Genomic DNA, 24105 nt, shown 5'->3' on the forward strand with positions numbered 1-24105 from the left:
GGGCCAGAGTAAACATTGCTTAGCAGATCTGTGTAACAGCCCCTCAAAGTTTTTGTTGATGAAAAGCATCCGTGGGGTGGGGAGGGGGAGTCTGAACAGGGTAGCAGTGGAGCATAATTCTAGCTGTACTAGAGTGACCAGATACAAAAGAGGGCAGGGCTCCTGCAGCTTTAACTGTTGTGATGAAGAGGGAATTTCACCAGGTGCTGCATGCAGACCAATGACACCTTCTGAAATTCCCTTTTCATCACAACAGTTAAAGATACAGGAGCCCGGTCCTCCTTTCCATAGGGTCACCGTAAAGGGATGATGGGAGTTGCAGTCCAAGAACATCTGTAGTCCAAATCCCCCTTCCCTGTTTTAGAGATTGACTGTGAACCGCGGAGAAGTCTGGCGTGGTTTATTTCCGTACATTGCCACTAGGTAGCAGCATTGGAATAAATGTTTGCTTCCTATTTTATAGGACTATGAACCTTGCTGTTTTTTTCCACATCAAGTCATTGGGCAGCATGTCCCATTCCTTCACTTTGTTACATTATTATTTAAGCATCCATATCCTTGTCAAAATGGATTCATTAATCTTCCCTAACAAGACAGCAATATTTAGACGGTGCAAACAAAAAGAAGCCACAGAGGGCCCCCAATTTGGATTTCTGATTTTATTTATTTATTTATTTATTGCATTTCTAAACCGCCCAATAGCTGAAGCTCCTTGGGCGTTTCACAAAATTTAAAACCATTCAAAGTATAAAACTAACAGTATAAAAACATGATATACAACACAATATAAGAGCACAACCAGGATAAAATCAGCAGTGGTGCAGAAATACAAATTTATAATACAAATTTAAAACAGCCAAGTTATAATTTAATTTGTAGACTGTTAAAATGCTGAGAGAATAAAAAAGTCTTCACCTGGCATCTGAAAGAATATAGTGTAGGTGCCAGGCGGACCTCCTTAGGGAGCTCATTCCACAGCCGGGGTGCCACAGCAGAGAAGGCCCTCCTACTGGTAGCCACCTGCCTCACTTCCTTTGGCAGGAGATCACAGAGAAGGATGTCCAGGCTGTGAGTCCTGTTATGTAGGTGGTCAAAAGTGCACCACCCATGCACAAGAGGGGAGTATTAGCAGGTTCAGGGAAGCCCCAAAGTAAGCAGAAATGCAAATACTACTAATAACGATGCTTTAGAAAAAAAACAAAAGGGGAACAGAACCCATAACTAGTGGTGGTGGTGGTGAAACGGAACTGGTGTATTGAGGAGGAAGGAATGGCTGGCAAATGGTCTGGAAAAGCAAACAGGAGTCCTCCATATTTTGTTACAAGTCCCAATTCTCACTTTAAAATATATTTTGTTTGCATGCCACATACAAACAAATGCATTTTTCACTCCAGACAATACAGTGCAACCAATGGAGGCTGGAGGCTCTGATATCAATGAGGTGGCGAATGCGCTCTGGGTTTCAGTCAGGGCTCAAAAGGTGCTTCTTGGTTAGCTCTTTTAGAGTTCTGACAGAATTTGGCTGAAACCAGAGTGGATTCGCTGCCCCACTGACCTTAGAGCCACCAGCCTCCACTGATTGCCACCATACAGGTAGTGAGAGTTTTACCAGAGGTTGCATGCCATGACATTAATGTCAAGAAGAGCAAAATCCTACTGTTATTTGGTTTGGTCAACATCAGGTTTAGTCAATCTCTTACGAGGGCCTGATGGTTGAGTTTTCACAAAGCAAATACCATGCAGCGAGAGTTGGGTGTCTTTGAGCCTCACATTGCTTCTCAAACACCAAATGAACCAGGGGAGGGAGAGGATTTTGAGAGGAAAAACAGCCACAGGGAAAGAAGAGCCTGGACGCCAACCTAGAAATCAGGACTGAAGCGCAGGTTGTAACCACAGGAAGCCAGGAGCAGGGCAGAGATCAGCCAGAAGTCAGGACTCAAGACCAGCCAAATTATTATTATTATTATTATTATTATTATTATTATTATTTATATAGCACCATCAATGTACATGGTGCTGTACAGAGTAAAACTCAGTAAGCCCTTGTTGGTCAAGCTGGGCTGAATTGGCATAGAAAGCCCTTTTATACACCTCCCTGCCCTGGGGGATCCAATCACCAGCTGCGGTGGGCGGAACCAACCCAGGGGCAGAAGAAACATACTACACTGAGTAGTGGCCACCTGCAGTTCAATGGTGCACCACAAAAGGCCGCTGCTCATTGATACCTGCAGCTCCAGCCAAAACCCTTGGTTGGAGATGTTGGGAGTATTTGCAACCTTGTCTGCAAGCTACAGTGCATGGGAATTTGGGGGCATGGCGAGCCTTAGGACCCCTATAGCCTGCAGTGTAGTTTTTTGTGTTCCTCCCCATCCTTCTCCCCCTCTCCATGACCTTCTTCCATTGCTGGGAGCAGAAGTGTTTGCTCTCTCTCTCTCTCTCTCTCTCTCTCTCTCTCTCTCTCTCTCTCTCTCTCTCCTGCCAGTATTATAGAACACAAAGAAATGGACTGACCAAACTTTAACTGAAACTATACACCATAAGTGTGTTTTTATGCAAGAATATTGTGAGTAAACCATTTTTTCCTTTACTTCACTGAAGAAGGAGGCAATCGTTATTTTTATTGTGTGTGCATGTGGGACTGGTAAACACTCATTCTGCTTTGCCTTTTGTTTTTCTTCTACTAACTGCCTTTTTAACAGTAGGCATCATTACCAAATAATCCCATCAGAAGTGAGCTGGACACAAATCTGACATGAAGGAACAGCAGTGTTCAGAAACCAATGGGGTACGTTTGAGCATTCAAGGACACTCTGTCAATGACCTTAAAGGGGGGGGGGGATTCTTGAACAAAGGACATTTCAAAGTCAGATGTCAACCTGAAATGGCAGAAATAAAACCTCTCTTTCCTGAGGTCTGAATAAGGACTAAACTATTGTTGTTTTTAATGGCAGTGCATATGTTAAATGGCTCACCGATGCAATGACGTCTGTGTTACTGCTTGGCGAGGTTTAAGGTAATCATCACTGTTTGTATGTTTTGCATTTCAATTCCCCCTTGCAACATGGTTTGTTTCTCTTTCCTCCCCCATCAGCAGGTGAATATAAATCTGTCCATTTGAGGTTAGCTCTCTATGCATCTGAAGACGTGGGCTGTAATCCAGGAAAGCTTATACAATACTAAATTGATTAGTCTTTAATGTGCCACAAGACCCTTGGTTGTTTTTGCTGCAATGGAGTAACATGGCCTTCCCCTCTAAAAATATTATGAGTTATAGAGAACCCTATACAGTGAAGGAAGTCAAAGTAAATGTATAATAATAATAATAATAATAATAATAATAATAATAATAATAATAAATTTATTTGTTACCCGCCTCTCCCTCTGGATCAAAGCGGGGTACAACACAAATAAAAACACCATATAAGAAATTAAAACATTTAAAACTAATACATTATTAAAAGCAGCACATTATTAAAAGGCAAATTTAAAATTCAACTGGGTAGGCCTGCTGGAAGAGATCAGTCTTGATGGCTTTCTTAAATCCGGAAGACTGTTAAGTTGACAAATCTCTCCTGGCAAGCCATTCCACAAACTGGGAGTGGCAGAAGAAAAGGTCCTCTGGTACCTGTCAGCCTTGTTTTTGTGGGCTGGAGTAAATTCTTCCCAGGGGACCTGAGTGTGCAGGGCAGATTGTACGGGAGAAGGTGATCCCGCAGGTATTCTGGACCCAAACCATGTAGGGCTTTAAAGGTGATAACCAACACTTTGTACTTCGACTGGAATAATAATAATAATAATAATAATAATAATAATAATAATAATAATGGCATCACATCAAAGAACTATACAGAAAACCTTCAGAAACTCGGGTTACTAAAATACATCCACACCAACATCCAGAAAGCAGTCGTACTCAAAACATGCTCAATAGTTGGCAAGTTGCATGGGAATAAAGGACATTATTTTTATTCATTTATTTATTGAACACTGCAGACATTGATGCCCTGCTCCGCGTATGGCTTGCCTGACCACGGGAGGGCTGTTACAGGTGGGGGGGGGGAATGAGAAGACACTCCTCAAGCCCCATCATTGGTGGGACTTCGTGGTGACACTGGCCAGAGGAAGGGCTTACGAGGCAATATTAGCCCTTGGGAGGCCTCCTCCTAGCTTCTTTGAAGTACAGCTCCTGGCAAAAAGGCTCCCAGCAGAGATCTATTCCTTTTCGCTTCTGCTGCCGGGAACAAAGGTGCTCTCCTGAAAGCAGCAGTTCTTCATCGTTGTGGTGGAGAAGCCGGAGGACCGTTTCAACTGAGACTGGATTCCCCCATCAATGGCCCTCTCAATTCAGTGCTTTTTGCTTGAGACCTTAGGGTGTGCCTGGGCACACCCAGGGCACCCCTTGCGCAAACCTATGTCCTCACCATCATTGTTTCCTGGGCTAGAGAGAGAGGTAGGTGAGCAAGCAGGTTGCAATGGTGAAGAGGCGGAGCAACTCCAGGGAACTACTGTCAGTGGGGGCCCTGTTGCAGCATGGACCCTTTCCCCCCTCCCCTTCCTTTGTTAAAGAATGCCCTTACTGCTCCCTTTCTGCATTAGCGCTATTCCATACTTGCAGTGTAGCATCCAGGACCGGCTGCCGGGAGGGGAAAGACGCTGACCTAGAATGCACCGTTCCCCTGACTCAGCAAGGATGCTGCAATGTTTTAATTGGCCTGCCCTGCCCTTTTGTGCTTGTAGCGGGTACCGCTCAGCACTTGACGGTGAACTAGCAGCCCTGTCAGCTTTCCTGACTCACTGTCGGCAGCACCTCTGCCTTCCAGAAAGGCGCAGCATTTCGGCTCCTCTGCTATCGCTTGAGCCGCTGAAGGCGCAATGCTTACTCAGTCACATGGGGAATAACACACCCAGGCTATCAGCAGCCTAGCTGAGAGACAGAGATGTTCAAGCAGAGAAGGCATGTTCTTTCGATTCCTAGAATGCTGCATGTGGCGGGTGGCGGGGGTTGGGGGGGTGATTCATAGAACTACCCACATCTCTGGGAAATCATCATGCGCTGTCTGTATTAGATCCTTAAAAGTATGTGGAGGCAGTGCGCTTCGCAGAGAAGAGACAAAAGGCTCGGCCAAGAATTCTCCTTCGATTTCATCTCTCTCTCTCTCTCTCTCTCTCTCTCTCTCTCTCTCTCTCTCTCTCTCCTCCCCTAAAAAAAAAAAAACACTGGTAACCAGGAGAATATTTAGTCTGTAGGAGGAAACGGAGTTGTGGGTGTCAAGAGACAGCTGGAACATGTATCGTGTGCTGTTCTTCCCTCTCCTCCCCCACTCCCAAATATAGCACAGGGTTGTTTTTCTTGCAGAGGCGAATTAGCATTTTTGTGGAATAAATAGCCATTGCAGGAGCACAAAAGGGCTGATTTCTCCTGACTTGTCGTCATACTTTTGGCTTCATCTGCCTCTGACAAAGGAAGGTTTTTGGGGTCACATTAAGAACCATTTTCGAAAAGCTGTTTTGTTGTGAAAATGAATTATTATTATTATTATTATTATTATTATTATTATTATTATTATTATTATTAGTTGGGCTGCTTAGTTTTTAAATTCGTTCAAACATTTTTTTCGTTTGCCGGCCCATTGGGGACTCACTGCCACCTCTGTTCCAATTAAATGCCAGGAAGGGATGCAGAGTTCCCCAGGTTGTTGGGAAGCCATCCTCAGCCCGAAATGCAAAACCTCTTGCGTTTCCCTGCTTTCATCTGTTCCGGTTTGCCCGGAACTCCTGGGAAAGGAAGCAGGAAAAGGCTTCTGGTCAACAGTTTGGGCTTAGAACAATTTGGCGGTTCCTGTTCCTTGGAATCAGCCCCATCTGTATTTTGTTTCTTTCTTAGAATCATAGGAAGGGGCCTATACGGCCATCAAGTCCAACCCCCTGCGCAATGCAGGAATTCACCCTAAAGCATACCCGACAGATGGCTGTCCAGCTGCCTCTTGAAGGCCTCTAGTGTGGGAGAGCCCACAACCTCCCTAGGTAACTGGCTCCATTGTCGTACTGTTCTAACAGTCAGGACGTTTTTCCTGATGTCCAGCCGGAATCTGGTTTCCTGTAACTTGAGCCCATTATTCCATGTCCCGCAGTCTGGGATGATTGAGAAGAGATCCTGGCCCTCCTCTGTGCGACAACCTGTCAAGTATTTGAAGAGTGCTCTCATGTCTCCCCTCAATCTTCTCTTCTCCAGGCTAAACATGCCCAGTTCTTTCAGTCTCTCTTCATAGGGCTTTGTTTCCAGACCCCTGATCATCCTGGTTGCCCTCCTCTGGACACGCTCCAGCTTGTCTGCGTCCTTCTTGAATTGTGGAGCCCAGAACTGTACACAATACTCTAGATGAGGCCTAACCAGGGCCGAATAGAGAGGAACCAGTACCTCACACGAGTTGGAAGCTATACTTCTATTAATGCAGCCTTCACTTTGCTCCCCTGATCCCTGAATCAGTTATCCTGAACAGTCCTGGACTGCTGACTGGGCCCTGCTCCCTCCTTATCTGACCTGCAGTTTCCTGGTTTTGAGCCTACCTAAATGTGCCACTTAGGTCCAGTGGAGGCTGGTGGCTCTGATGCCAGTGGGGCAGTGAATCCACTACAGGTTTTAGTCAGAACTCTAATGGAGCTGTCCAAGCCCCCAGCAGCCTCATCTCAGTAAGTCTGCTTCACTCCGCCTGCAACCCACTTGAAGACCATTATGGCCTGCAGAATTGGGGGGGGGGTCCACCAACATGCCCCGTTCCCTCCTTCCTGCCCCCTCCCCTATTTTGCTCAACATCCAGCCCAGGGAATTCCAGAGAACTCAGAAAAGCTTGCCATCTTATTTTACATTATTTGGTGGGCTGATTGGTGGGAGATTCAGGACAGATAAAAGAAAGGACTTCTTCGCACAGCACAGAGTTAAACTATGGAATTTGGATGGCTTTAAAAGGGGGTTGGATAAATGCGTAGAGGAGAAGGCGATCAACGGCTACTAGTCCTGATGGCTATGTGCAAGTTCCAGTGACCACAGGCAAGATGTACAGCAGTTGCTGGGGAACATGGGTGGGGTGGCACTCATGTCCTGCTTGTAGGTTTTTCTATGGATATCTGCTTGGCCACTGTGTGAACAGAATGCTGGATAAGACAGACCTGTGATCTGATTCAGCACAGCTCTTATGTTAGGCATCAAGCCTCAATGGTGCAGTGGGAAATTCTGAAGTGCAGGTGTTCATCATGACAATCCCCATACCCAAGGAGAGTCCAAAAATGTAGGCAGCGATGTTGATTGATTTATTGATTGATTTATTACATTTTTATACCGCCCAATAGCCCAAGCTCTCTGGGCAGTTCACAAAAGTTAAAACCATAATAAAACAACCAACAGGTTAAAAGCACAATTACAAAATACAGTATAAAAAGCTCAACCAGGATAAAACCACGCAACAAAATTGATATAAGATTAAAATACAGAGTTAGAACAGTAAAATTTAAGTTAAAATTAAGTGTTAAAATACTGAGAGAATAAAAAGGTCTTCAGCTGGCGACGAAAGCAGTACAGTGTAGGGTTCCGTATGAATAAACCACTTCTAGCAGTCTGATTGCTATTATAGGAACAGGTCTTGTTTCAAAACCAGCCTAGAATAAAGTATTACAGCAAGGAACAATGTATTGTTGATGGGGAAATTCATTCCCTCCCAGAAACTGTGAGGCTTTTAGCTATGCTCAGAGAGAACAGGGAGCCTGGATGTTTGTGTGTGTGCATGGTGGATGTTGATGATGATGATGATGATGTCAGCGTTCCAGCTAATAAAAAAGTGGCCACCATGCATGCCATGAGCTCTGGTCCACCACACCAATGATTACCCTCCTGTGCAACTGTTAAATTATCCCCCCCCCCCCCAAATAAAAATTATCGGCATGCCTCCCTGCATCTTTTGAATATTTTCCATTTCTGTGTCAAGAGTGGGCAGAAGGCAGATGACGCTCTACTGGGCCAATGTTTTGGTGGCCCGCTACAAATTCTTTAATCGTGATGAAACAATCATTATTTAATACTAACGAAATAATAATTATGTACTAATAATGAAATAGTAATTATGTATTAATAATGAAATAATAATATATTAATAATAATAATAATCGTGATGAAACAATGATGACTTAATAGTAATGAAATAATAATTATTGACTAATAAAGAAGTAATTATGTACTAATAATGAAATAATAATATATTATTAATAATATTAATAATCGTGATGAAACAATGATGATTTAATAGTAATGAAATAATAATTATTGACTAATAATGAATTATTATTAACAACAACAATGCCACATATGGTATTTTGTTGCCACCTAGGGTATTTTGTGTATAGGCGAGATATAAATTGAATTAACAACAAATAACCATCCCATGTACACCAAATGCATGAGACGGGATGGGAGGGGAACTGGGGCTGGTGCGGTGGGGGGAGAAAACCCAACGAACTACCCAAGGGACAGCTGCTGGCCTGCCTGCTGTGCCCTGCCGTGGTGTGTGTGGCTGAGTTCCGACGACACGCTAATCAGGGGTTTATTTATTATTTATTGCACTTATATACTGCTCCCATAGCCAGAGCTCTCTGGGCGGTTTACAGAAATTCTAAAATCAAGATAAAAACGAGTATACAAAATTTAAAATTCTAAAACACGGAACATACACACATAAAGCATTAAAAGCCGTTAAAAAAACTAAACATGTGGGTGATTAAGATGTGCCGCCATATGCCTGGGCAAAGAGGAAAGTCTTAACCTGGCGCCGGAAAGATAGCAGCGTTGGCGCCAGGCGAGCCTTGTCGGGGAGATCGTTCCAGAGTCTGGGGGCTTGTTTCCCATTCTGTTCCTATTACACCCAGTTGAGCAGGGGGTTGGACTCGATGGCCTCTTGGACCCTTCCAATTCTACGGTTCTGTGATCCGCGTGTCGTCCGGTCTCAGCCACACACCCCGCAGCAGGCCAGGCCAGGCCAGGCGCTCTCCCTTGGGGGTTGGGGGTCAACGGAGCAGGGTCGTCGCCGCCCCCCCTCGCCCCCACCCCTCGGGCTTCCCGCACGTGCTCGTTGTTGTTGATGGGCCGGGCCCCGGCGTCACGTGCCCCGACGGCTCGCCCTGCCGCTCGCCCAGGCGGGGGCGCCGCCGCCTGCGTGTGCATGTGTGCATGTGTGCGCGCGCGTGTGCCGCTGATCAATGTCATGACTTCCTCCTTGGGCGGCGAGGACGGCGGCGGCATCGGGAGCCGGCTGAAGGCAGCGGAGCGCGGCGAGTAGTTCCTCCGCCGGCGCCCGGCCCGGGCCGCGTCTGCGGCAGGCAAGCAGGCAGGCAGCCCCCGCCCTGCGCGCCCGGCCGGCCGGCCGACGCTGGCCGCTCTCCTCGCCGGCTGCGCGGCTGGTGGGACGCTGGGGGCGCCGCCGGGCTGGGCGCGCCGAAGATGAGCGCCGGGCACGTCGTCTGCACGGGCTGGCTCATCAAGTCGCCCCCGGAGAAGAAGCTCAAGCGATACGTGAGTGGCCAAAAAGAGGGAGAGAAGGAAGGAAAGGAAGGGGTCGGGGTGTGTGGGGGGGAGAGAACGCAGGCAACGCGCGCAGTTTTCCTCGTCCTCGCCCTCCTCCTCTCCTCTTGCGAGGCGGTGGCTGCCGAGGTGGCCGTTCGCAGCGCCGCTCTGCACATGCTTCGCGGCTGCGGGAGGCGCCGGAGCGTTCGTCTAGGCGCGCGCCTTCGCCGCTCGGGCTCCTTTGGATGGGGAACCGGGGTGGGGGCTGTTTCGCAAATCAACCGAGCCGCGTGAAATGGGGTTCAGTGGGAGCTTTTCCTTGGACCGTTTCTGTTTAACACCCGATGCTTGTCTCCCTCCTCCCCCGTCCCCCCACCGGCCCAGATCCCCCCCCCCCCTTTCAACACCTCCTTGGGTTCCGTGTTCGGGTAGTTGTTGTTATGCAATCTATAGTTAGGTTTGTGTGTGCGTGTGCGTGTGTGTGTGTTTGTTAAAAACACCCCCTACACACACACACACACACACACACACACACACACACACATTTTCTGTTTCAGTTAATGCGCGTGCCTCTTTTGCAACCGAAATTCGAATGCGTCGCCTTCCACGTCGAGTGACTTTGCAAATAACTTCTGGGTCTCTGGATGGAAACAGAAGCAGCAGCAAGAAAAAAACAACAGCCATCGAAACGAAAACAAACAAACAACCCCAAAACACAACCCACTGCAAAATTGTGTGTGTGTGTGTAGGGGGGAGATATTCTGGGAAGACAAGAGGCGATTTTCGTCATCTGGGTTCCTGTCTTGAGTTCGTGGGTGGGGTGTGGGTTTTTTGGGGACAGCACCGCTCGCCTTTCCACGTCTGACCCATTTGGGTCCTTCCTTCACGAAGATGAAAAACGTCGCCTTCCCCCGCAAGTTCAGACGGGAAACCGCCTGCCGGGGTCAGGATCAGACCAGGGCTCAGGACCAACCGTTGTGTCATGCGTCCTGCCCTTTTCAGATGATAAACAACCATCAGTTTTCCTACATGCACACCCCCACTATAAATATTTTAGTACGTGTGTTGTTGTTGTAGACTTCTTCTTTTTTAAAAAAACAACAACACCAAACCTTTATAAGCCCTCTACTAGCTATCCGTTCAGGGTTTGGAAGGAAGCCATCTCTTTTGTGATGCTGTCAGGGTAAGTCTTTTGGGCAGATGTCCAGGGCACCCGCTCAAAAGAATGAGCAGGAGGGTCCCCATTTTGAAGGCGGTGAAGTCATGACATTGCTGTCTCAAGAGGGAAGGGAGCATGAGACCATTAACCCCAGCGTCTGAAATGACCTAACTCCACCACTGCAGGTCACGCAAGGGAGAGGGGAATGACCTTTCTTTTACCTAGCTGAAACCTGCACAACCCTGTCTCCTCAGCTGCTTTCCCTCTCTGCCACCGCCCAGCTGGTCCTCCCTATCCTTGATGGAGCCTGCTGCGCCTCTCCTCCCGGTTCAGCCGGTCTAGCCTCATCGAGGCTATAAACCTGCTGGGTGGAGATCCCTTGCACGCTGCTTTTGTGCTGCTTTTGTACAGCGCCGGAGCAAGTACCCGGCTGTGTGAGAGCACCAAGCAGATGTGTGGTCGACCAGGAGGAGGAATGTCTCTGGAGCGCAACCGACGCACTTCCTGATCCTGCCCTCCTGGGCTGCCTCGCTGCTGTCCGATCTGTGGACTGGATGGAATAAAAGCCCAGGGCGCTTCTAGACACACCGGCTCCTGCTGCGGCTGGTCCAAAGGCGTCGTGCACCTATTCCACTTTTTCTCCTCCTTTAACAGATTTTTCTGTGGGAAAGGAAAGGACGGATGACGCAGGATGGGGGGGGGGGGAACCCTGGGAGGTTTGCAAATGGGAGACAACTTCACCTGGATCCCCCATAAAATTCCATGGATGAGGCAGGGCGATCAGGGGATAAAAGTCTCGTCCGGAAGCGCCCCTAACGCCCCTCTGTGTGGAATGCTGTTCCGCCCCATCTGTCTCTCCTGGTACTGAGCCTGAGAACACTTGTTTTCTTTTCTCTTCCAAGCTTTTCTCCCGACTACTGGTCCTCCCCCCCCCCCCCCCCGTGGCAGCGCGTGTTTTCTCTCCCCCCCCCCCCCCAACCTCCCTGCCTATCCTGGAAAATGAAAGAAAACCATTGGGGATGGGTGATACCTAAAAATGACCTTCTCTCTATCTAAGCATCATTACTTCGTATCCCATCTATTCGTAGTGGATGCCTGTATACATCTCCTCGCTTTGCAGAGTCAACATCACCCCTCTTAACTTTAAATAACCAATGCATCCTGTCTCCAGGGAGCTGCATATAAATAGCATTCTGTAGTGTCTTTGGATTTTATTTCAGTGCTGACATTGACATTCGTGGCCTTGGTCTGGAGTGGGATATGCACAAACAGCTCTTCCGAAGCACAGAACGCGCAAACCGGCCAGGGTGGTGTAGTGGTTAGAGTCTTGGAGTGGGGCTTGGGAGATCCGGGTTCTAGTCCCTGCTTGGCCATGACGTTTTGGGCCTGTCACTGACTTTCAACCCAACCTACCTCACAGGGTTGTCACGAGGATAAAATAGAAAGGAGGAGAGCCATGTACGTCACCTTGGGTTCTTTGCAAGAGGAAAAAAGCTGGAATATAAATATAGTAATAATAGTAATGGTTACAATGATGATGATGATGATGATGTTGAGGGTTATGTAGCTGCATGCAGACTTAGATAGGTGCACATATAAGACATATAAATCAGCTGACAATGTTAGCAACACTTCACTGTGAAACAATTTGGACACGCGGCGCAAGCCGAAGCATGTTTACTTGGAAGTAAGCCCCTCTGCCTTCAATGGGCCTTATTCCCTAGCGAGCGTGTCTGCAGCCTCAACAGAGTGAGCTACATGCTATTGAAGATGCTTAGCATCAGGGAGAGGCCATAGCTTAGCAGTACTGGGCATGTTTTGCACATGGAAGGTCCCAGATTCAGCCTCCGGCACCTGTGCTTCTGAGGACCGGGGACCAAGTGGTGGGAGCAGCCTTCACAGCAAGGGACTCTGGCCGTCACCGGACATTTTGCTGCCTGAGGTGAAGGAGAAGATGGCGCCCCCTCCTACAGAAGATGGCACCCCCTCCTACAGAAACCAGTTGGGTCGGTAGTTGAATCTTCGACACTGGTGATGGGACAGCATTCTCTGCCGCCACCTCACCATCATCTCAGACTAGCTTAGGGCATGCAGGGCAGGTTGCTTGGAAGAACTCTGTCCTCCAACAGTGGTGGCCAGCTGGTGGTCGTCGCCCTTGCCACGCCATCTGCTGCCTGAGGCGACTGCCTCGCTCTGCCTAATGGTAGGGCCAGTCCTGCCAATCAGAGTAAAGACTGGGCTAGATGCGCAAAGTTCTAGTTTGGACAATGTGCGATGGGTTGGGATGGCCTTCTCCAACTGGATGCCCTCCAGAGGTTTGGGACTACAACTTCTGATGTTCCTGGCCATTGGCCATGCTGGTTGGGGAGGATGGGAGTTGACATCCAAAACTTCTGTAGGGCACCAGGTTGGGGAAGGCTGGATTTGGACCTGGCTGTAGAGCATTGAATGACTTCCGAATCCGTGGATGTTCCCAGTCTGTGGCTCTTCCTCTTTCCTTCCTGCTGCTCTGGCTACTTGCTCTGTTACTGGTAGGGTACACCATTCACCAGATCCAGATGCTATCCTGAATATGATAAACACAGCTCAGAGTGGTGCACATGGAATTCTCCTGTTTTGTTCTTTCAACGATCACGTGGAATTGTTTGACAGATGGTGAGAGAAGGAGACAGAGCGTGTCTTGTCTAAACGAGCTTCGTAGTTGAGCAGGATTTGAAGTCTCTCCAAAAATCCTAGAAGACTATATGATTGTGCCATAAGCAACGGTGATCATATTCAGCAGCAAAATTGCCTCAGTGTGCCACCTTACTCTCAGTTACCTCAATGCAGGACCTTACCCTCAGTTGCCTCAGTGCATGACCTTAAACTCAGTTGCCTCAGCACACCACCTTACCCTCAGTTGCCTCAATGCACCACCTTACCCTCAGTTGCCTCAGCGTGCCACCTTACCCTCAGTTACCTCAATGCAGGACCTTACCCTCAGTTGCCTCAGCGTGCCACCTTACCCTCAGTTACCTCAATGCAGGACCTTACCCTCAGTTGCCTCAGCGCATGACCTTAAACTCAGTTGCCTCAGCGCGCCACCTTACCCTCAGTTGCCTCAGCACACCACCTTACCCTCAGTTGCCTCAATGCGCCACCTTACCCTCAGTTGTTATTATTATTATTATTATTATTATTATTATTATTATTATTATTTATCTATATAGCACCATCAATGTACATGGTGCTGTACAGAGTAAAACAGTAAATAGCAAGACTCTGCCGCATAGGCTTACAATCTAATAATCAGTAATAATTACAATCAGTTGCCTCAGCACGCCACCTTACCCTCAGTTGCCTCCGCACGCCACCTTACCCTCAGTTGCCTCAATGCACCACCTTACCCTCAGTTGCCTCAACGTGTCACCTTACCCTCAGTTGCCTCAGTGCACCACCTTACCCTCAGTTAACTCAGCACGCCACCTTACCCTCGGTTGCCTCAGCACACCACCTTACCCTCAGTTGCCTCAATGCGCCACCTTACCCTCAGTTGCCTCAACGTATCACCTTACCCTCAGTTGCCTCAGTGCACCACCTTACCCTCAGTTGCCTCAGTGCACCACCTTACCCTCGGTTGCCTCAGCACACCACCTTACCCTCAGTTGCCTCAGTGCACCACCTTACCCTCGGTTGCCTCAGCACACCACCTTACCCTCAGTTGCCTCAGTGCACCACCTTACCCTCGGTTGCCTCAGCACACCACCTTACCCTCAGTTGCCTCAGTGCGCCACCTTACCCTCGGTTGCCTCAGCACGTGACCTTACCCTCAGTTGCCTCAGCACGTGACCTTACCCTCAGTTGCCTCAGCACACCACCTTACCCTCAGTTGCCTCAGTGCACCACCTTACCCTCAGTTGCCTCAGCACGTGACCTTACCCTCGGTTGCCTCAGCACACCACCTTACCCTCAGTTGCCTCAGTGCACCACCTTACCCTCGGTTGCCTCAGCACACCACCTTACCCTCAGTTGCCTCAGTGCACCACCTTACCCTCGGTTGCCTCAGCACACCACCTTACCCTCAGTTGCCTCAGTGCGCCACCTTACCCTCGGTTGCCTCAGCACGTGACCTTACCCTCAGTTGCCTCAGCACGTGACCTTACCCTCAGTTGCCTCAGCACGTGACCTTACCCTCAGTTGCCTCAGCACACCACCTTACCCTCAGTTGCCTCAGTGCACCACCTTACCCTCAGTTGCCTCAGCACGTGACCTTACCCTCGGTTGCCTCAGCACACCACCTTACCCTCAGTTGCCTCAGTGCACCACCTTACCCTCGGTTGCCTCAGCACACCACCTTACCCTCAGTTGCCTCAGTGCACCACCTTACCCTCGGTTGCCTCAGCACACCACCTTACCCTCAGTTGCCTCAGTGCGCCACCTTACCCTCGGTTGCCTCAGCACGTGACCTTACCCTCAGTTGCCTCAGCACACCACCTTACCCTCAGTTGCCTCAGTGCACCACCTTACCCTCAGTTGCCTCAGCACGTGACCTTACCCTCGGTTGCCTCAGCACACCGCCTTACCCTCAGTTGCCTCAACGCGCCACCTTACCCTCAGTTGCCTCAACGTGCCACCTTACCCTCAGTTGCCTCAGCACAGACCACAGGGGCTCCTGTGTTTTGAACTAATTAATCTGTCCTTTTCTGGGTGGTCCAGGGTGCTCGTCTTGGTGTTTAGCGCTGGAAAACCTGGGTTCAGATCCCACTTCAGCCTGAGAGTGGCCTTTGAAAGTTCCCATCTCCTAGTCTCTCCCTCCTTCCAAGTGGTAGAACAAGAACTATACCAGCATTAATGCACAATTGCCTTGAGAAAGAGCAATGACATGCATTACAGCGGTGCACCTGTGTAAGTAAGCCAGCGTGCATTTTTTAAAAAAACAAGGCCCCCAGTAGCCTGCATTTTCATGCCAGCCACCGTAGAGAGGAAGCCCCCTCCTCAGCGTCCAGCAGGGAACACACATACTACTAGCCTCTTAGCTGGCTGGTAAACGTGCCAAGCGGACAGGCAGAGGAGCGAGGGAGCAATCTGTCCTTCCTCTGACAGCAGGCGAGCCAAGGAGGAGGGAAACCCCTTTCCCCCATGGCCAGTGGGGAGGCCAAGCAGTCCAGCAGGGGAGGAGTGGGGAAATGTGTCTTTCTGCCAGCCTGCTCAGTCGCCTGCATGGAATTCCTTGTCGCCTCTGGCGACCAAGTGAGTTGTTAAATACAAGGCTCATTAGTGTTGTTAATGGTGATTTGGTATTGTCCACTGCTCTTCGGTTAGTTTTCTCTAGGGCAAATAGACTGCAAGCTAATTTATGAGGGTAGTTCATTGCCTGAACTTAAGTAGGGTAGGCATTGTGCATGACTGCCTTCTCAGATATTTTGGTAGTGCTTTTTGCATCTCTCTAACGTCACAGCCCTGACTCAGACCTCAACACCAGCGGAACATAGTTGACGTGAGCAGCAATTCTCCCAGTTCATGCGAGAATCTAAAACGGGACTTCTGGTTTTGTTTACAGCTGTGTTCTGCAGGTCCTCGTGGTTATCTTCTAAGAACCACAGTCACTGGGGGCAGGGGCAGTGCCAGACTATTTTGCGCCCTAGGCAAGGCGAGCTACTTCCACCCACCCCCCAAATTGCACAGAAGTCCGAACGCGTGTGCCGAGTGGAGAGCTGGGACTGGCTCACTTCGATTTGGGACCGAGCCGTCTGGAATTCACCAGGACTTACTTCCGTGCGAACGCAACCCGCTATACATCCTGGCGTCCCCATCCCCTCCGCATGTTTACTCAGGGGAATAAGGCTTCCGAGTAAGGAGGCATAGGCGAATCGGGCTGCAGTGTTGCCTCCCGGTGCAAGGCTTTCTCGGATGCAAGTCCCGTTGATCCACACGCGCAGGATCGGGAAGCAGGAGAGTTTGCCTTGCGAGGAGTCCACAAGTCCCTAGCTTTCCTGGGGGAAGGGAGAGGGAGTCCCGCTTGCCCACCTACCTGGACATTGCGGCCTTTTTGAGGAGAGAGGCGAGGCGACCCGGTGCCCTTTCCTCGGGAGTAAGGCAGAGGCTGGCTTGGGCCAGGGTCGAGCTCGCCATGTGCTTTTTCTTCTTCTGGCAGCGGCTTCCCGGCTCTGGGAGGGCGGTTTCCAGGAGACTAGAGCGGCTCTGGGAGGGCGGCTTCCGGGCAGAAGTCCAAACGTGGAGCCGCTGCCCCACCCCAGTGTCCCTGGCTTCGCTTCAGCTAGGCGGGCGCAGGGCGCCATCTCGCCCGCCCAGGCCCAGTTGAATCTTCGGGCCAGGCCAGCTCACAGCCAATGCGTGTGAGTGCTGCGCTGTGCCCGGCGCCCCTCTTAGTTTGGCGCTCTAGGCGGCCGCCTGAGTGGCCTCTATGGTAGCACCAGCCCTGACTGGGGGGGAAATCTCATTGGCTTCTGTGAAAGCAGAAACACTTGCGAGATAAGGGGAATATTGCAAATTTATTCTTCAACAGCCAATGTTCTGAATGTGCCCTAGAATTGTACTAGGACCCTAGAAAAGCCAGCGAGATTCAAACAGAGGCAGAATTTGGCTTTGGGTACAATCTTGCATTGAGAAGTCTCCAGGAACAGAACTGCAGTGCTGGGGCATTTATTTTCAATTCACAGATCCAGTAGGCTGATGGTCGTAGCAGTTGGCTTCCAGGAATCTTATCGTCTTTGAACAAAGAGAACTAAGCGTAGAAAATGAAGGATGCAAATACTAGATTGCTTGCCTGTAAAAACAGTCCCTCATCCAAAGTGACGATGTGGTTGCAGTGACGGTGGGTCAGGGTGTCTCCTGAAATGAAAACTCGATGCATTCATACAGATCTCAATGAATAATAATAATAATAATAATAATAATAATAATAATAATAATAATGTCAGTTTATATAAGATTTACCGTATCCAAAGTCATCTCTAATTGGTTTGCAGAATCAGAGGTTGAAATCCATCATAGTTAATGCAAAAATTCATCATTTCCAATGTTTAAAATGTTTAAAACTGAAGCTAAAAGCCCAGCAATTAATAAGCAATTAATTAATAAGCAAATAATAATAATAATAATAATAATAATAATAATAATAATAATAATATAAACTAACTGTACAGCACAATCATTCAGGAAAGGATTGGATAAAGAGATGGGTCTTTAAGAGGCACCTAAAACATGCTGCAATGATATAAAATAAATATATTATTATTAACCTAAGAATTTTAAGATGCTGTGATGGTTGTTTTAATATTGTATTGGTTTTATATGCTCTTTTAACTAATTTTATGTATTATATTTTATTTAGTGTTGTTCCCTGCCTCTATCCAGAGGGAGAGGCGGGTAATGAATTTTTTTATTATTATTATTATTATTTTTTATTATTATTATTATTATTATTATTATTATTATTATTATTATTATTATTATTATTATCCTGAATGTGGGGGCATTCAAGGTGCCAGTTCTGGACCAAGCAACGTGATAGCCCCCCCCCCCCAGAGTGCATTATAGTAATCTAAACTGTACTCCGTTGAGCTCTGCACATGCTTGTTCACTGTTATGCTTTTTGTAAGTAAATGCTTTTGCACGATTTACTGAAATAATGAATGGAAAGGGCTTTGAATACTCAGAAAAAGCATCAATGGACGTGATAGAGGTATACAAAATTATGCAGGGTGTGGAGAATGTGAATAGGGAGACGTTTTTCTCCCTCTCTCATAATACTTAAATCCAATGGGATCATCCCATGGAGCTGATTGGTGGGAGACAGAGAAAAGGAAGGACTTCTTCACACAGCGCAGAGTTAAACTATGGAACGCACTACCACAAGATGTAGTGATGGACACCAGTTTGGATGGCTTTAAAAGGAAGCTTCTGTTTATAGAGCTCTTACCATGCAAAATGGAATCTCCAGGGATGCGTGTACTGCTTTGGGTAAGTTGTGATCACTGAACTTATCCTACCTCGCAGGGTTCAAGGGTGTGTGAACAATGTAAAATGCTTTGTAGACTAGAAAGCCTTGCAAAGCCGATGTTGAAAAGCTGTTCTAGTCATAGATTTATCTCTTACCCAACTGACTGACTGAAGTGGTCTATATGAGAGCCAGTGTGGTGTAGTGGTTAGAGTGTTGGACTGAGAGTTGGGAGGTCCGGGTTCTTGTCTTCACTCGGCCATGGAAACCCACTGGGTGACTTTGGGCCAGTCACAGACTCTCAGCCCAGCCTTCCTACAGGGTTGTTGTTGCGAGGATAAAAATGCAGCAGGGGTGGGAATCATAAAGTATATTTAATCCACTGTTATAATTAGAACTCTTCTTTTTTCCTCCTTTAAAAGTGCATGTGTGCTCACTAGCCCCCTTGTAGGTACCAAAAAAGAAATTGACAAGGCAGCTTGTCAGTTTCATGAAAAAGAAAGGAAGCTTTGCAAGGAGGCATGTGGGGGAAGGGGCAAGGCCACTTGTACCTCCAGCTTACAGGGATATTTGTGAGCTCAAGTGGTACAGCCCTCTCAGAATGGTTGAGAATACTCCCATGTTAGAAAATTTCCCTGCTCGCAGAAAACGAACAGGTGGCATTTTTGTACGTGCGGAAAGGGTTGGTGGTGGGAGGGGATCTTTTAGACAAGCTGCCCCTGCGTGTTTCCGAGGTGGGGCTGAGCTTTCGGAGGGCTATACCAAGCACCTGCCTGCGTGCTCGAGATGACCGATCCCTGGCTTTGTACGTTAAAGCGGAGGTTCCAAAAGCAGAAGTTCGAATCAGCTGACCCCCTTCTGCTTTCTGAGCTTCTACTGTAACGCATTTAATTAGTTCTCATTTCTTACCAGCAAATGCAGAATGTCTAGTCCGAAATGCCAGCCAGAAGCTCAGTGTGAAAACGCCCTCAGAAGTGTCACCAGCCCGTGCTCTTCACATGAAGGCAGGAGAGCATGACCTGTCCTGGGATTTGGGCCAAAGTCACCCTGAGGAATCTTTCCTTGCCTCTGTTAGCGGACATTGCCACATTCGCAGCCTAGGCTTTGTCGGCTTTAAATATCGCCTTTCACAAGACGCTTGTCCCAGATACCTAGTGCAAAGGCTGGCCCATATTGTCATGCATCTTGACTTTCTACAGCAGGGGTGGGCAAACCCGGACCCGGGGGCCCAAGCTGACCCTCCTGGAGCCCTCAGTCCAGCCCTCCGGGGTTCCGCAGACTTTGCCACGCCCCCTTTCCTTGGCCCCCAATCGCTTCTCCCGACCACCGATCATTCGGTGTTTTTCCAGCTTCCGTACACTTCCCCCCCCCCCCCCCTTGAAATGCCTCTCTGTAGGCTTTTGGCAGTAAGTGCTTTAAGCTACAAGATGCTGGTATTTTGAATATATGCAGCCTCTGATGGATTATCCCTGAGGAAATGTGGTTCTTCAACAGGGGAACAAAAAGATCAACAGAAAAGATGGTACCCCATCCTGATTTAAGCACTGGCCTGGTAGCCATGGGTGGAGAGGAATTGCATGGAAGAGAGTATATGGAAAAGGAGTGGGCTGACAGGCCGTGGATAGGGTGACCCTATGAAAAGGAGGACCAGGCTCATGTATCTTTAACAGTTGCATAGAAAAGGGAATTTCAGCAGGTGTCATTCATATACATGCAGCACCCGGTGAAATTCCCTCTTAATCACAACAGTTAAAGCTGCAGAAGCCCTCTTTTGTATCTGGCCACTCTAGTATAGCTCCTGCAGCTTTACCTGTCATGCTGAAGAGGGAATTTCACTGGGTGCTGCATGCATACAAGTGACACCTGCTGAAATTCCTTTTTCTATGCAACTGTTAAAGATACAGGAGCCCGGTGGGATTTAGCTGGGCCATAGGTTCATGTGGAACTGCGAGGAGCATGCACTCCGGTGACCTCAGCAACCGGTAAGGGAGAAGGTGCTTTCTCAGGGATCCTGGTCCCAAGTTGTTTAGGGCTTTGTACACCAGTGCCAGAACTTTAGACTCGTCTCGGTAACCAATAGGCAGCCAGTGCAGTTCCCTTAGCAAAGGAGTTACATGCTGGAAATGGGCAGCTCCTGACAACTGGACATTCCAGCTGGACATCAGGAAAAACTTCCTGACTATTAGAGCAGTACAACAATGGAATCTGTTACCTAGGGAAGTTGTGGGCTCTTATTATTATTATTATTATTATTATTACTATTTATTTATATAGCACCATCAATGTACATGGTGCTGTACAGAGTAAAACAGTAAATAGCAAGACCCTGCCGCATAGGCTTACATTCTAATAAAATCATAATAAAACAATAAGGAGGGGAAGAGAAAGCAAACAGGCACAGGGTAGGGTAAACAGGCACTGGGTAGGGTAAAACTAACAGTATAAAGTCAGAACAAAATCAAGTTTTAAAAGCTTTAGGAAAAAGAAAAGTTTTTAGCTGAGCTTTAAAAGCTGCGGTTGAACTTGTAGTTCTCAAATGTTCTGGAAGAGCGTTCCAGGCATAAGGGGCAGCAGAAGAAAATGGACGAAGCCGAGCAAGGGAAGTAGAGACCCTTGGGCAGGCGAGAAACATGGCATCAGAGGAGCGAAGAGCACCAGTGGGGCAATAGTGTGAGATGAGAGAGGAGAGATAGGAAGGAGCTAGACAGTGAAAAGCTTTGTAGGTCAACAGGAGAAGTTTATATTGGATTCTGAAGTGAATTGGAAGCCAGTGAAGAGATTTCAGAAGTGGAGTAACATGGTCAGAGCGGCGAGCCAAGAAGATGATCTTAGCAGCAGAGTGGTGAACAGAAACCAACGGACTGAAGTGAGAAGAAGGAAGGCCAGTGAGAAGAAGGTTGCAGTAGTCCAACCGAGAAATAACCAATGCATGAACAAGAGTCTTGGCAGAAGAGACAGACAAAAATGATCGAATCCTGGCAATATTATACAGGAAAAAACGACAGGATTTAGCTACTGCCTCAATATGAGGAATAAAGGAGAGCGAGGAATCAAATATAAAGCCAAGACTACGAGCTTCCTTGACTGGAGTAAGCGTAACATCATTGACAGTAAGAGAGAATGAGAGATGAAGAGAAGGTTTAGGAGGAAAAACAAGCAATTCAGTCTTTGCCATATTAAGTTTCAAACGACGATGAAGCAACCAAGCTGAGATATCTGAAAGGGCTCTCCCACACTAGAGGCCTTCAAGAGGCAGCTGGACAACCATCTGTCAGGGATGCTTTAGGGTGGATTCCTGCATTGAGCAGGGGGTTGGACTTGATGGCCTTGTAGGCCCCTTCCAACTCTGCGATTCTATGATTCTATGTTTCTATGAACAACCGAGCTGCTGCATTCTGCCTGTTTTGGAGAGCACTGGCCCAGCAGATATTTGCAGGATAGAATCAACCAGCAAAAGAAGGTTTAAGTTTCCTTGCAAGCCCCCCTCCCCCCTTTATCTCAGCACAGGCAGGGTTGGGCTCATACATTTGCTGACATAATCTCTAGCTTGGCTCTAAACCGTAAGGAACTGGGGATTCTGATCTCCATCTTGGCTGACTGAGCGCTGGTCTGAGCCAACTGGAGAGGTGGGCTGTGCCGGTGACTCTGACTCGAGGATGGTCTTGTAGTGTTTATTCTTCGGAGACGACGTTTTGTTTTCAGCGGGGGAAATATTTGTGCAGAGAACAGTGCTGTTCTTGGCATCTCGAACGCAAAAAAACATTCAGCAAAGTCATTTCCCTTGGACAATTAATTTGGGTGGTGCTGCAGGAATCTTGAAGCCCCCATTTAATCTTTGACAACATGTTTTCTCTGCTCAGGGATACCGCGAAAGACACCAGCGACCGGCTTTGTCTAATCAACAACTCAGGAAGGCAGAGACACTCATAGCAGCCACGACTCATAGAAGCAGAAATTTAGAAACGTGTTGATATATCGTCCTAATGAATCTAACAATGCAGTGGAACACTGAAAGCAGCACTGTTAATGGGCCAGCAAATTACAATGGATAAAGTAGTATGATCCCATTTGAATAGTTCCTAAGGGCCTAACTACTACTAGGAACCTTGTGTTTGTGGATTTCAGATCATATGTAAAGCGGTTTGTAAAAAGCGGACTTTCATTCATTGTACGTTTACACAGGGCCGGTGCTACCATAGAGGCCACTCAGGCGACCACCTAGAGCGCCAAGCTAAGAGGGGCGCTGGGCACCTGTTTTGAAAACACCTGGCCACAATACTCCATGCTTACAAAGCTCCAAGGTGAGGTCACTTTGATCAGCCAGCATCTGGAAGAAGCCTGCCCTATTCTTTCTCTTTCTCTCTCATCTATTTATCTGCATCTTCTTTACCAAGTAATAAAGGAACACCAGGTACACAGAGAGAGAGAGAGAGAGATTTAACAATGAACATTTGGAGACATAAATTAGAAGGAGAACCTGAGGATATAACTTGGAGGATTCTGGTTCAATATTCTTCCCTCTCTCTGCCACATACCACATTTATATCCTCAGTGATGGTTTTGCCCAAAAGACAGGGCCGGTGCTACCATAGAGGCCACTCAGGCGGCCGCCTAGAGCGCCAAGCTAAGAGGGGCGCCGGGCACAGCGCAGCACTCACGCACGTTGGCTGTGAGCCGGCCCGGCCCGAGGATTCAGCTGGGCCTGGGTGGGCGAGATGGCTCCCCGTGCCTGCCCAGCTGAAGCGAAGCCAGGGACGCTGGGGTGGGGGTGGGGCAGCTCCACGTTCGGACTTCCGGAACGCTCCCGGAAGAGAGAGAGAAAGAGAATGTATGGGTGAATGGGGTCTTTGAGGTGGTGCATGTGTTCATGCGTGTGTTTGTTTGGAGTGAGTGATGCTGAGTGTGTGTGTGTGTGCGCGCATGTGAGTTGGGGGGGGGATGATTTGGAGGTGATATTCCTATTAAATGATGCATTTTAGACCCATAGACGTTCCTTTCCCATTTGTTTGCTATAATTGGCATGATTGCACTTTAAAATAAATTTAGCAGTTTCAAGTTTTGTGCTTCTTATTTTTTCCAGGAAACATATGTTCTTAAAAATCAAAGTTGGCATTTTTTTGGGTGGGGTGGGGTGAAAGTAGCTCACCTTGCCTAGGGCGCAAAATAGTCTGGCACCGGCCCTGCGTTTACACAGTCAATCTATGTTTGGATTAAGGACAACGTAACCTCCCGCTGTTTGGGGTTGCGCTGATCTGGTGAAGAGATGGGTTCAAATCCCTGTTTGGCCGCTGACGCCAGTTCCCCATCTGCAAAATGCAGATGGAAATAACTGACCACACAAGATTGTTAGTGAGATGGGGGCGTGGGGGAGAGGAAGAGGCCTTTTAAAAACTGTGCAGCGCTTTGCTTATTAAAAGTGCTTTGAGAACCTTTGCCGTAAGGAAATTGCCTTTCATATCT

The 24105-nt window shown here is 48.1% G+C and overlaps 2 protein-coding genes across 2 annotated transcripts in view; one reads left to right on the forward strand and one right to left on the reverse strand.

The window, feature by feature from the left end:
• Positions 1-9286, reverse strand: part of VSIG1 (V-set and immunoglobulin domain containing 1) — a 28587-nt gene extending 19301 nt beyond the window's left edge. The window contains exons 1-2 of the mRNA XM_063142053.1: positions 9092-9286; positions 2162-2288 (exon numbers count right to left, since the gene is read on the reverse strand). Coding sequence (XP_062998123.1) covers positions 2162-2288; positions 9092-9286 — 322 coding nt within the window. The remainder of the gene's footprint in view (positions 1-2161; positions 2289-9091) is intronic.
• A 122-nt stretch (positions 9287-9408) lies between these two features.
• The window catches only part of GAB3 (GRB2 associated binding protein 3), a 79911-nt gene continuing 65214 nt past the window's right edge, over positions 9409-24105 (forward strand). Inside the window, exon 1 of the mRNA XM_063142105.1 lies at positions 9409-9556. Coding sequence (XP_062998175.1) covers positions 9485-9556 — 72 coding nt within the window. The 5' untranslated portion in view covers positions 9409-9484. The remainder of the gene's footprint in view (positions 9557-24105) is intronic.

The sequence above is a fragment of the Elgaria multicarinata genome, chromosome 15 (assembly GCF_023053635.1).
Source record: "Elgaria multicarinata webbii isolate HBS135686 ecotype San Diego chromosome 15, rElgMul1.1.pri, whole genome shotgun sequence".
NCBI lineage: Eukaryota > Metazoa > Chordata > Lepidosauria > Squamata > Anguidae > Elgaria > Elgaria multicarinata.